General features: G+C 35.9%; 1 protein-coding gene across 2 annotated transcripts in view; it reads right to left on the reverse strand.

The window, feature by feature from the left end:
- Positions 1-14,140, reverse strand: part of thoc2 (THO complex 2) — a 66,872-nt gene that overhangs the window by 33,396 nt on the left and 19,336 nt on the right. For both annotated transcript variants that reach the window (XM_088596732.1, XM_088596733.1), the window contains exons 13-21: positions 14,100-14,138; positions 13,677-13,807; positions 12,819-12,920; positions 7,467-7,551; positions 4,885-4,978; positions 4,187-4,267; positions 3,689-3,785; positions 2,743-2,860; positions 1,300-1,479 (exon numbers count right to left, since the gene is read on the reverse strand). In XM_088596732.1, coding sequence (XP_088452858.1) covers positions 1,300-1,479; positions 2,743-2,860; positions 3,689-3,785; positions 4,187-4,267; positions 4,885-4,978; positions 7,467-7,551; positions 12,819-12,920; positions 13,677-13,807; positions 14,100-14,138 — 927 coding nt within the window. The remainder of the gene's footprint in view (positions 1-1,299; positions 1,480-2,742; positions 2,861-3,688; positions 3,786-4,186; positions 4,268-4,884; positions 4,979-7,466; positions 7,552-12,818; positions 12,921-13,676; positions 13,808-14,099; positions 14,139-14,140) is intronic.

Here is a 14,140-nt window from a genome sequence, read left to right on the forward strand (position 1 = left end):
TTTTAAAGCACAACACTAGGCCTATACATAAGTCAGACATTATGCCATTGAACTTAATTTCAGTTTTGATTTTAAATTCAAAGATAAACAATACTGTTTAAGAATCTGGACATTTGGGTGGCTTTTGATCAACTGCTTTAATCTCCATCCAGTTTGGGAATAATATGCAAATAATACTGCTTCTCATTGAACTAAAGTGTTTTAAATGCAATGCTTGAGTAATCATTTTGAAAATTCGTAAAAACAAAAAAGTGCTATTATTCCAAACGCTGCAATTTGAATCATTTATGGATAAATGTCAACAAATGCCAATATCGCTGCAGCCTTCAAATCCTGTCTTTTTACATTCCCATGCACTGCAATATCTTTAATTGCTAGTTCTTGAGTCCCATCTGCAGTTAAAATGCATGTAATTTGAATATGAAAGGTTTTTCAAACAATAAACCATTAGAATTGCCTTCTGGTGCCATCAAACATCACACCTGGGATCTTTTCATTAGGCAAAGGGGTAATCTTTACACACATGCACAAGCAGTGTTGATTTTCAGTTCTTTGACTGCTTAAAGCTGCCTTTTGGCTATAAGCCTACTACACAGCTCGCACAAAAAAAGTTTTTATGGCCTAAAGCCATATTAGCAAGAAGCCTGAAGCCATACAACTCAAAATGGTTGCACAAGGCTAATACCACAAGTGAAAAATGTCAACGAATTCTTAAATCTATAGATTACAGGTGTTAGCAGACCAAGAGGTAGAACGCATCCTAGAACTCATAAAAGTCAAGAATCATACCACGAGACAGCAATGTAGAGAACTAAAGGGAAACTGCTTCCTATCCTGACATTAAATCAGGTCAACGTTAAAATCTTTTCCAGGGCCATGTTAATGCCATGTTTTGTGGCTTGCTCCAGAGGTCCAAGAAAAAAACATCAGTACAAACTAAGGACTTAACAATAAAAAACTACATTTTTCTCCTTATTATATGCAGACATACTACGATTTCACATCTTTTTTCTGCAAAACACAAAATACTGTAAGAAAACACCAGACATTTAATTCACATTCTCACACACAAACCGCTAATATAATCAACATTTCTAACTTTAAATTGTCAAACCTCTTTTAAACAACTTATAAAAGGTCTTTTCTTAACAGCATGTCATGCCCAGCAACAATATAAATGCTGTACCTAAGCTAGGTTATGTGAAAAGTCACAAACACTAAAACACAAAGTCCTTTATATAATTATTAGCATCATAATAATAACTTAAAAATGCACAATTCACTTCCCGCCCACTTTACCTGATCATAGAGCTTCCCTACGAGTTTCAAATGCTTCTCGCCACCTTCTAAGAAGACAACTCCATTCCTCTGTTGGGCCATGAGAAGACAGAGAGGAAGAGCCAATTCATGGTCCAGAAGTGCGTCCTTCAGCCTCTGGGAAGACTTCTTTGTGTTCCGAATCTGTCCAAAGTAGCCACCCTAATACGAAGCACAAACCAAATGCAATCAGTATCATCAGAACCCACAAAAGTTAACTCACTTCCTTGAAACCATGTCTACAGTAAGTTTTAAAACAATTACTAATAAAGACAAAATGACAGGGGAATGACTTTGTGATTCACGGTTCAATGCCTAGTTTTCTGAAGAGGCTGTCAAAACGTTATACATTAGGTCTCCTTGTGCAATGTTACGGTCCCCTAATGAATGGAGGAAATGGAGTTAAAAGACTCCAAACTGACAGCATTGAAACATAAAGCATTGCTCCTTTCAACATATCGGTCACTACACAGAGAGATGTTCCACACCAATATGTCATTCGTGTACAGTGCAGAAACAGGAGGGAAACTATTTTGTAGAGTTTGATGAATCTCTTACTGTCAATTTACTTTAAAAAAAACAGGCTTCACGTCTATGAATTAATTTTGTGACTATGCAGAAAACTGAGGCCCTGCATAAATGCTCCTCCTTATCTTTTGACACAGAACACTACAGTTGTCTTACAGAAGAGTTAAATCAAATTGAAGGAGCTTCGTGTCTCTCACTAACGTAACAGCAACCATGTAGTGGTCTGGAAATGTCTAAATAACACCCACGTTAGCCCAGCAGCCAATTGTCCACTGCTGCTTGAAAAATCCCAGTCACAGTCAGCTAGAGACATGTGCCAGGCTTGAACAAGCAACATCTGGGCAGCAGGAATGAACCAAATATCCAAGTAAACACTTCAGAATCAACAGTGAAACAAAAACAGGGAATACAAATGAAACATATATAGGAATGCATTTAAAACTAAGAACAGGAGGCTTGGTTGTGGGAATATGGAACAAGTCCACAGCCAGACTGTTGAAGCAGATACACTGGCCCCCTTCAAGAACCAGCTGCATAACTACTAATTACCAAATGAGCTAGAGGGCTAAATGGCCTTCTCTTGTTCCTAACCATTCTGATTTTCTTACTGGTCGAGCTACTCCAGAGCCTGCAAGTGTCGGAAACTTCAGAAGAAAATTACAGAATGTAATTTTATTTTCTGTAAAGTACATAACTACACAGCATTGCTTATTTGCATATGATATTAATAGACACTGTTTAATTTGTCCAATTCTAATGCAGCAAACGTTTTTACATCTATCACCATTGCAGTAATATATAATGAAGAGTTTTGAGAAAAAGCAATGAGGAGACTAACTGCGAAATGTCCAATGTAAATAAAGAACAATATAAATCAAAATGCTACTTATTATTTACCTCAGCCTTTAACTGCTCCCCTCCAGTCATGGCTTCGAGCTGCTCCATTGTCATCTCATCTGTAATCTCGATTCCTGCCATTTTCTGCACTACTTCTTTGAGAATCAGCAGATCAAAACTAAAATAAATATACACAGAAGTTAATTCATTATGGCAAGCAGAGTAAAACAAATGGAACAAAATAAAAGCTTTCACTCTATTTGGATGAATTATTCGTATCTGTACAGTTTGAGCATACAACACCATTTTTTTAACAGTCTCAATTATTCACATTTATTGCAACCACCCCCTAACAAAGTCTTAAAATATTTCTTTTAAAAACAGAAGAAAACAATTTGCTTCACACAGACTCCAGTGGATGCAATCTGTATTATAAAATGCAGGGACTGAATTGCCCTCTTTATCTGGGTCTTGTGTGTTTACTCCTCACAGACAACTCCATCAGCAGTCCTGACCCTAATGTTGGAAACAAAGTGCTTCTTTAAGAAGAATGAGCCCCAATCACCAGGAGGTTAACTGTGAAGAGTCCCAAGGAAGATAACTTGAAGCAAAAGAGTTAGACTGTGAAGAGTAAACAGCGTCAAAGATAAAGCTAAAAGCTAATTAACTTGTGCTACAAGTAAATAATTGGAACCTGGCATCCCATTATCAGTCACATCCTCATTATTGCATGAAAACTACTGATACTAAGAAGAAGTACATTTCCTGTGGTGTGTGTGTGTGTGGGGAGGGGGAGCTCTGCTGCTGATAAGGGAGAAATGTATAGAACAGCATTTCCTCTGAACCATGCACTGGAAGACGCAGTTTCGAAATCAGAGATCTTTCGCTTACTATCATTTTGACACCTTAATTGTATTGCCTCACTGAAACAACTCTCATGCGCTCGCTGCACTAGACAGCTAAGCAGTGAAGAAGCACAAATGATACGACAGTCTCAACAGGATACCTCTTCCCAGCCTTCAGCTGATTTGTAACATACTGCAGAAGACCTGCAAGCTCAATGGGATACTTCCTGAAAACAGCACCACAGAGACTTGCAAGACCTACGAAAACACAAACACAAAGCATTTGCTTGAGACAGATGCATATGCCAATAAAACCAAAAACATTAAACAATGGTTATTTTTCAACATTAGCAGAAAATGCTAAAAAGGGCAATGAACATAAATACCTTTACTTGGTAAATCATCTAACTCAGGCTAAACAATCAAGATATTACTCCTACATAAACGATCAACTTGACGATCAAACACAGGCCCATTAGCAAATTACAAGATCAGTAGTTTAAATGGTATTTTCACATGGAAGGAGGAAGAAGCATCTGCCAAACAAAAAGCTGACAACGACCACTGGATTTGTAATTTGCAACTGAAGGATGCATCACATTTTTGACTTGAATAGGTGTCTTACTCAAATCACTTGAAAATATCACAAAGCCACTTACTCTGTAACCAAGCAGAAATAGTGGTGTCATCATGCTTCATTCTCTCTTTCTCAGGATTTGCCAGTGCTTCGATAATACAATCTGAGAGCTCAGAGTAAAGGAGAGAAAGCTTTCCGCTATGTTAACACCACCAGATGAATTCAAAAGCCCCTCACCTATGGCTGACATTAGCTATTGCCTTCCAGTCTGCAGACTCTGAACAGTCAGACAGTTGTCTAATACCAGACCATTAAGCGAACAGGATGACAAGTGAGAATTTAAGCCCTAAAAAGATGTCAAGAGTAGATTACAAAACGGTATTTCTATCATAATTTGAGAATATGGATGACAATGTGACAGAAAATTTTGATATGGAATACAGATGGATGATTAACAATACAGATTATAAAGAAAGTTACTGAGAGAAAAATGTCTACATTAAAGTATACATGAACGTAAGAAATGCAGTTTGAAATCTTCAACTATGTGAAAAGCAGTACTGCAAAAAGCAGGATGTATTTCATGCATTTAATAGCCTTCATTTACTCCTACACTTTCCATATCACTTTTCAGCATGTATATGGAATTATGTATGATGACTTTAGTATGATGTTCCAGGCTCCAAGTCACTCATTATGTGAGGCCGTGGTCATGAATGAACAGTGCTATGCATGATAAAATAAACTACACAAAATTAAAAAGTTCCCACAAAAGGATACATGCCAGGACATCATAATTCAGCGAAGTGAGGTATTTCAAGGAATCTACAACAGGTGTGATGAGGTTGTCATACCACTGGATCTGAGACAAAATCTGAAATACAAAACAAGCAGCCCAAAATTACACCCCAATAAAGAAAAGCACCATCAAACTAGGCTAAAACATAACAGACTTTTCAATATGGCCTTAAAAAATTCTCAGTGCACAAATACTTTATAAAGGAATAAATAAATGCTGCAGCATTTTTTTAATTAATTATAAAGAGAATACAGGTCAGCTGAAGCTCTTTATACCAATGGAAGTGTCTTGTCACATGCCAATTTAGAGTAATTGCTCCATGTTTTTCAGTGATTATTTTAACTCTCTACAAAGAAATACGTCAGGGTTAAATCTGTTCTAAATTTAAGGTAGAAATTCAAGGATAACAATGGGTATCTATCCATAAACCCTCACTTTTTACATGCATAAATGACATTAAATACCCTGTTTTTTGCTGAGCATATTAGGTATTATTAGCAGAAATTTACTTCAGATTTCTTTTCAGGTTATAGGGAGCGATTTCAAGTGATGGGATAAAATAATCAGGCTGATATGGCCTAGGCTGAAAAACAGGTGTCAAAAGTAGAACAAAGGCAAAACTTCTAGTTTTATATTTTACTGATGCTTTGTGCACAATACCAAAGGTATTCTTCATTTTGTCTGACCGCAACTCTTTAAAAGTTCTTTCTGAATAACTGTCAGCTTTTGTCAAGTAAAAGACACAATCTGTCCCAGCATGTTTTATGTGAAAGGTCCCTAAGAGTACAATTTTAAAAATGAATTCTGAGATCTCCATGTAGGAAGCCAACGACTTTTCTTCAAAGTTAGGAATCCAAGCAGGATTTCACCTTTACTTTATAATGATAGAAAGGCTGCCTATTCCTAGTCCTGGTTGACTCCAGCATCTGTGCAGTTCTGCATAAAATTCAGATTGTTATTACTCAAGCCTTATGCAGAACTAGTACTTTAATTGATTATATATATATTTTTTATGTTTATTTTTGTTTTCAGTTCTTGCATTTCAGCTAGGGCTGTGCTTAATACAATTTTTCTTAGTTTGTTTTGAGTTATTTTCTATCAAGACCAATAAATTGCAATTCAAAGATATCCCCTTTTAAACTGTATAAAAGGTGTGCTTATAATATCCCAGGTAGTTTTACCTCAAAGTAAATCAATTTGTTTTAAGTTGCCCAACAAAACCTGGAACACTTGACTTGAATACAGTTTTCAAACAAAGCTTAAAATTTCCATGACAAACCAATAAACCTATAATAAAAAGGATGACTGCTTCACCTTCACCACTGACAAGGCAGTAAATTAAACTACAGTAATTTGCTGGCAATATCAAAGAAAGCCTGAAAAATACTGGTCCAAATACTTCCTATTAATAGCTATTAAGAAATATATCTAAATATTAGTAATTTACTATTTGGAAATATAAAAAATTACACAAGAGTTCAAGCTCTGAAACTGAAGATGAAAGTGATTGCCGGCCAACCTGAAATAACTGAACTAAACGCTGACCTAAAAGCTATAAGGAAGACATAGACAACAGCGCTTGTGCAATTTTCAGGACTTTTTCTAAGAACCAAAAAAAAAATGAAAACATCTGTACTGGGTGTAGTCATGTTTTTTTTTTCCATTAAAAGGGAAGCCAAAATTCAATTAAGTTTAAATTATAAAGTGTGACATTTTGATCCTTCTGTACCATTGTCTGCATTTAACACTGGTTCAAATAACTCACAGATGTAGCTGCTGCATTATCCAGCACCAACAGATTAGAACATTCAGCCAATATTTGAGAAGAAACGAGTTTAACTATATTAACACCAAAGTAAACGAAACAAAGTTAACCTATGAGGTTAAAAACTGCAGTTGAACTACAGGTTAAATGGAAAATTAATTCATCCAATATGTGGAAGCCATGATATTGTAGTGAATTAATTCACTAGAATCAATATGGCCATTACTAACTAAAAAAAATAGAAATATACAAAAAATATTAAAATATAAAAATGAAAAATTGAAAATAGCAGATACAAACAGCAAATAGCTAAAAGACAGCAGATGCATTCAAAGTTGCTGAATTCTATTTTTTCTTTCATTCTTCATTGCTAATCACAAGCCTTTATATATAATAGGTTTCAGTATGATCTACTTGATAAGGGGTTACATATTAAACATCTACATGTGTTTAGGTGAAACCTAAAAGATGGCATTATTAAAACACTATGGACAAGATATCCATAACACATTTGCTATATCATCTTTTAAAATGAATATATTAAATATTAGTAATAAAACATAAGTAATGCCCCCATTTGTTCTGTGTTTGACTCCAACCTTAATGTTAGCCACATATTTCTAACTCCGACAAAAGAAATCTGTGCTTGGGTCAATATTATCAAATAGAAACCAACTTCCTAATCTGGGGAAAAATGAAAATTTATGTTACAACAGCAGCAATAAAAGGCCTACATGAAACTCACTCATTCATCTTCCACTGCTCAATTATATCTGCCAAAGGCAATAAAATACATACATAATCAAAGAGGATGGTTGGGTTGCTATGGCTCAGCTTTCCAATCTGTCTTCCAGAAGGTTTCACATTTTCCTTGGTCAGTCGCCTAGAAAAACAGTGCAAAGAGACAGATGTAGGTATCTTAATTATGCTTCCACTATGAAGGAGTGCAGGGGCAGGTTTTCACAAATTACTTTTTGTCACCTACAGGATTCTGACACTTCAATAAAACCCAGTGTGCCGCAAACCTCACAGAAATTTAAATAAAGAGCTAAAGAAAGGCCAAATTAAAGGGGATCACTCTGGGATATAATTTAGAGACTAACGCATCAGCAAGGAGATTTTTTTCTTGCATTTCTGCTGGAGTAAGGAAAGCTTTTACATTTCCTTCTTTTATTTGAAACAGCACAGTATCCATTTTACCATTTTTGGATTGGCTTTGATTTTGTATTACTTTTTTAATGGTGTATTAGTTATACTTTTAACACCATACCTACATATCACACCTGACATAGTGAAATACCGTTGTCTTAAATAAATCCTTTCCCATTTTGGAAGTCTGTTACAACAGACAAGTGTAGACAGAATTGGTGGTCATGGGAAAGAATTCACAGAAGAAGATTACTTTAACTATCAAAACCCCAGTTTTTTTACACAAGATAAAAAGACAGCTAAACTGCTAATAAAAACTGTTGTCTGCATCCCTATAAATGTTTTCATAAAACAGTGAATGCCTGTGCTACCTAGGGTAGTCAAGAAACATTGTACTAACATTTTATGTGTCCTAGTTGGAGAGCTTATATTCTAACTGTATAAAAGTGATCATCCATGACGGTGTCATCTTTTGAAATAAAGCAAAGCTCTGTACTGTTTAAAACGCAGCATGAGAACACTGAATTGTTCACTGTATTTCTGAGCTGCACAACCAAGTATAAGTAGCTATGTGTGACTACAGGATGCATTGTTTTCTTAACCTTCATAGCACAATGAACTGCATGTGACGAAAAATCATGAATCATCAGTATGAGACAAAATAGCCTCCCCCCCCCCCAGACCTTCAAGGTAGCATTAAACACAAGGCATGGATTTTTAGTTATGAATAGCAGCTGTTTGATGAAACAAAAACACTTTTTAAATCAAGAAGTATTTAACCATTTTGATTCTTTTGAGAATATTGCATATAGTTTTTCAGATACAAGGTCCAAGGCTAACTGCTTTACTAATGCCAAAAATGAGCTATGAGCAGTCAGATGAGTGAATAAAGAAAGATAATTCTCCCATCCTTTCATCTTAAAGAAGTTGAACTCCACGTCTCAAAGTCCTTAGAAAGTGGGAAAAGGACATCAATTGAGGCTTAACATGACAAAGCCAGTTCTGTGCTCTGGGATTAGAAAGAATATATTAAAGGAGAGAAGAAAGCAAAAAAAAAAATAGGTCAAAGGTTTTTGGAGAAAATCTTTAAGCTTCATTCAGTAGAACGCCTGGTAATTAAAATGTTTCCAGTGCAGAAGCCAAAACCCTGCTGCCCTCTCACTTGGTGGAAGCAAGACAAAGGCAAGCTCAGGTATGACAAATGCACTTCCTCAATTCATTGCTAACTTCAATAATGAAGTAGCATTCTAATGCTGGAGCCAGAAACTCATAGTGAATAAACACAACAATTTGTTCAGATAAATCTGATCGGTCTGGGATGTAGCAGGCACTTCAATTTTCTGTTCAGCACTTCAGCTCTTTTAGCTTTCCAATCTATAATCCCCGCAAATGCATGTGGCATCATTTCCGCTCCACCGATCCCAGCATTACACTACTGCAGCACTGCAGTCCCAAGCAATTCATCAAGTCCTTTCTCTGCCCACAAAAGGATTTCACTGCACGTGACCCTTCTGCACCAGCACCTCCCTCTAACACAAAGGTAGGCAGTGCTCCTTAAAAGCCAATTTGTTTTATTAGACATTTGTAAATATGCGAGATTTTGTGACTTTTATCACTGTTAGCATTGACAACAAATGCACATTTTTATTCAAACGTAAAGAAGCATTTGTTTATTATTGCATAACTATATATTTTAAGGACACAGAAGGCTCAAGAAAAAGGTTAACTTCTATTGCATTTGACAATTCAGATTTAAATGGCCAGGCTCAGCAAAATAAACAACAAAATAAAAAACACTACATGCAAAGCAAGTTTCTTTTCCTATCAGCATGGAAGATATTACCATCGCAAGCAGCTAGACCTGACAAGTCCACCCCAAAAAACTCTTGCCAGGATCACAGAAGCCTGAAATACGTCGCTAAGGTGCTAATAGCAGGAAAACACAAAATGTAAAGTACAGTGTGACTTACAGCAGGGGTTTTCATCAGGGATTGAACCCTAATGGGAAATCTCATTGGGGGATTTTTTTGGACTCTTAAGGTGTATGTAGGATGACAAAATAATGGCAAATTAAAGATGTTGTTAATATATTTTATCAGAATGTATGTATATGTTATCTCTACACAACTGTATATTTAAATTTGAATTAAATTACAATATATTTAGTAGGTCACATAATTTACTGTGTATACATAAAATTATTCTTCATTGGTACACACACTTGGTTTCAATTTGGCGAGTTTACATTTTTCATTTTGGTAGATTTCTTTAGAACTGAAAGTACACATTTACCACTCTGAAAAGAAAAAAGGACAAAAGAAAGCCTAGCTAAAATCTACAGCAAAGTACAGAAGGAGACTGATGCCTACATGCAATTCAGATTTAAATTTGGAAAACGTCATGCAGGTTTAGAATTACTTTGAAATTCAACTGAAAAGCTTCAAACAACAGAACATGTTGTTTTCTTGTAACATGACTATTTGCAAGTAAAGAGTTCTGAAAAGTCTCTCGCATCCACATTGCATTACGCAAAACTGCAAATATGATCTGTGAGTCTTTGATTCTGTCTCCTGCAGTGTTCAAAGAACTTAAGGCATAAACCAGTAAAGCATTCATCCAGAATGTAGAGAGGCAACAAATGAAGAATAATGATTATAGCAATATGTGGTACCCAGGATTAACAGAAACAGAACAGTATAAGAGTAGTTTTAGGAACCATTTAATGAACAAAATAACCACATTCCAAGAAAGGGAGTAAGAATATCTTAATTAGTGTATACCTAGAGTACAGGGTCAGATCTGGCATGTCAGGCTAATTTGTTTGGACTGTACGGCAAATGTGGACAGAGCCATCGGCCAGTATTCAATTCACACCTTGTCCGAGTCCGCAGAGCTTACACACACTGCAGGTGCCTTTGGTTTATGCATCTTGCATACAGTGTTCCCTGCAGTTCTTTACCTCTAATCAATTACAGGACCTGTTTGATCACGTCTGACTATAGCGTGAAAGGGTCCTGAGGGAGCTCAGCAACTTAACTAATGAAACTGGACCACTCTAGTGCCTCTCGCTTGATCTGAAAAGATTTTTAATACAGTAATAAATACACCATAATTATGTTATCCAAAAAAATAGTTTTTCTGGTTCAAGAAGTGGAAAAAGTTATATTTCTTTGTGAATGTGAATGAAGCGCCAACATGCTTGATTTGTTCATTAGGAAGCTGGTGCTAAACACCAATAGCAAGTTGTAGAAATATATTTTTATTTATATCAAATACTGTTTCACATTTTAAGTGTTTTTGTCATACATAATACTTTTATCCTTGCATTTTGCCAATTTTGTTTCCCACATAAAAACATTAAGGTCTGCTAAATACAAAACTAGATGCAGTGCATTTTACTTATCACAGCCTTTGCTGACAGAGATTATTAGTCCTTCAAGCAGAGTTTACTGGTGATGCTAATCACTAATCAAGATGATGGACTAACATTTCAATCCCATAGTCTGCCAACTAATAAACATATATACCTATCGCTTAGTTTAGGTAATTTGGTCCTTAAAAACTGTTGAAATGCCAAACATTGCATAAAGAAAATTAATTTTTTGAGGTAGAAAATATATTTAAACAACATTCAGTCTCCTCTGTCATCACCTATGACGGTAAGTCTCAGTGCAAAAAACCCTAAGAGAGGCTTACATTTGGGGACAGAACTGATTCAGTTCTGAAAATCACTGACTTAGTTGACCTGCTTAAAAGACACCCTAGCACTGGGAAGAACAATACTGTTGAAGAATATTTGTTCAAAGCTGTGAAAAATGTTCTTTACTTCCCCGATTTCTAATGGGTTTGTAAAAAGCCACTATTGACAGGCACACCATCACCAAATCTTAACAGTTCCCCAGATTAGTTCCCTGTTTGAGTAAGGTGGTCTGATAAATGGCATGGTGCTTCACTGCATTCCATAAATCAAGCTCAAGATGGGGCACCCAATACTTAGCCATTCACAAAGCAATTTGTTGTCAGAGGCTCAAAAGCAAGTCAGGTGGCTTAATCAAAAGCACAGTCAGGCAGGAAAGTGTATGGAAACTTGATTGCATCCCCCTTTTAATCTACATCACCCATTTTCCACCTCTGCAGTACAGATTAGTTATTAATGATGCACCTGCTCTCACTGCAATTTGACGGCACAGTACAGATTTCAAGGAGAATCGGTGCCCTAGTCACTAAGGGAGTTATTCATTCCAAGAGGATACAAACCTTGAAACACACATTTAAACTTTAAACTCAATCTTAAATTGTCAAAGCACAACGGTCATACTGGGCAGCTTAATGTGCCTTGCTAATGAGGTACCACCATCTCTGCGTTATCCAACTTAATCCTTCCCTCCTGAATTTGTTACCCATGACATTACCTCACTGCCCCCTTTAATGAACACGTATACATTCACCTTTATATCATTTTGACGACACTGCCCTTTGTTCTTCCTTCACCTTTTTTCCCCATTCATTTTCCTGGTTTTAAAAGTAGGGGTTGGAAAGCTACCAGCAACTAAATGTAACACATTTACACATAATGGATCTACAGTCGTGTCCACCATATCATTACAAGCCTGCATTACATATTCACCTAACATACTTAAAAGGCAACATTAATAACCTTCCATTCAGTGATATCCTGTGCTTGTGTAGTCAGACAAGTAGCAACAACACCCTTATGAACTGAGATCACTTAAGGTCATTTTTATGGCACATTTTGTTATAGCTGACAATAAATGAATGGATTTGCAGTGCAAGTAAAGAAAATGTAAGTGCCTTTTTTATTTCAAGTTAAGCATTGTAGCTAGCATCAGTATTTTTTTTTTAATTCATGGGAGATTTCACCTAAAAGGTGTCAATGACTTTACAAGCATTTTGTTGAGTATTTGCCAAAAGCTTTATCTATAGGTTAATGAATTAAGTTTTTAGCACAAAAAGTAAAATGAAGTTATAAAAAAATCTTACTTCATAATATATTTGGCTCTGTCAACTGTCTGGGCTTTGACTTTGACAAGTAGAGGATGGCTGTTGTATGTTTCATTTTTCCACTGTCCATATAATCGATACCTGAAAGGGACAAAGGACAAGGATACGACAGATCATATCTGTAGCTTACAAGTAAATGATTACAAGAACTATTGATACATATCTTTCCATTTACTACAAGATCTGCTTTTGCCTGAACCACTTGGAATGAAAACTGGATTTAAGCCAAGTATCCAGAAAGACAAAGCAAAATCTCTGTCAAATGGTACAGGTCAATAATTTAAGGTAGTCTTGACAAGTACAGGCACTGGTCTAGAAAATTCATTTTTTGATAGTAATGATAAGTTCAACAGAGGCGCAATAAAAATCAAATCGGACTGTACTACAGCTTTGCAAGCCATGTAATTAATTTACCAAGAGTATATTATTGTCAAAGTGAAATAATTGGAAAAAACAAAAAAATGAAAACACAGAATTGATTCATTTACTTTTTTTAGCAGCCAGATGAACAAATAGTCAAGACAATTTGCTTAACTACGGTCTGGATTTGCCATAAACGAAGCTCCATGTATCCAAAAGCACTTTTTGATATCTCGTGCTTTTAGACTGGCAGTCTCTAAGGGCTATACTAAAGACTCTGCTTCATTATGACTGGAGAAGCCAACCCAAAGGACAAAAATATACAAGGAAAAAAACCAAACTGGGGCAGAACTAGCTGTATTAAACATCTTGATTGCTTGTTAATTTACATCATCTATGAGGCTACCAAAGAATATAATGGAAGCACCTCTGTGGTTTCCATCTACTTAATTTATGTACAAGAATGAAGCACCTCACCTGTGCTGGTAAGGAAACATTTTAAACAGTCCCCATAGTTCCTCCGACATACAAGCATTACAGTCCATCAGAGTGAGAGAAGGAAGCAAAACCTGGTCCGCAATACTAAGAAAGCAGCTGAGCAGGGTGTCCTTGAGACAAGAAAAAAACACCAGTTAGAATAATTATTTTACTTTTATTATTTGTACATTTAACAGAAATGCTCAAATGAATCAAATCCCAAAGTAAAATAATTTTGAAAAACTGAACAAGCATTCTTTATGCAATGTGGGGCAGCCCCAGTCATTCCTATAGGTGAAAGGACTATATAAAGGACTTTGCTTCATGTAAGACTGGTGCTACCAATTGAAAACGGTGTACTACCTTTTAATTTGACACATTTCAGACAAAAATTTGGAATATGCCAATAAAGACATTTCTTACCATTTTGTCCTTTTCATCCTGTCGGCTCTCATTCTGATACT

Source organism: Lepisosteus platostomus, chromosome 10, assembly GCF_059453375.1.
Source record: "Lepisosteus platostomus isolate fLepPlt1 chromosome 10, fLepPlt1.hap1, whole genome shotgun sequence".
NCBI lineage: Eukaryota > Metazoa > Chordata > Actinopteri > Semionotiformes > Lepisosteidae > Lepisosteus > Lepisosteus platostomus.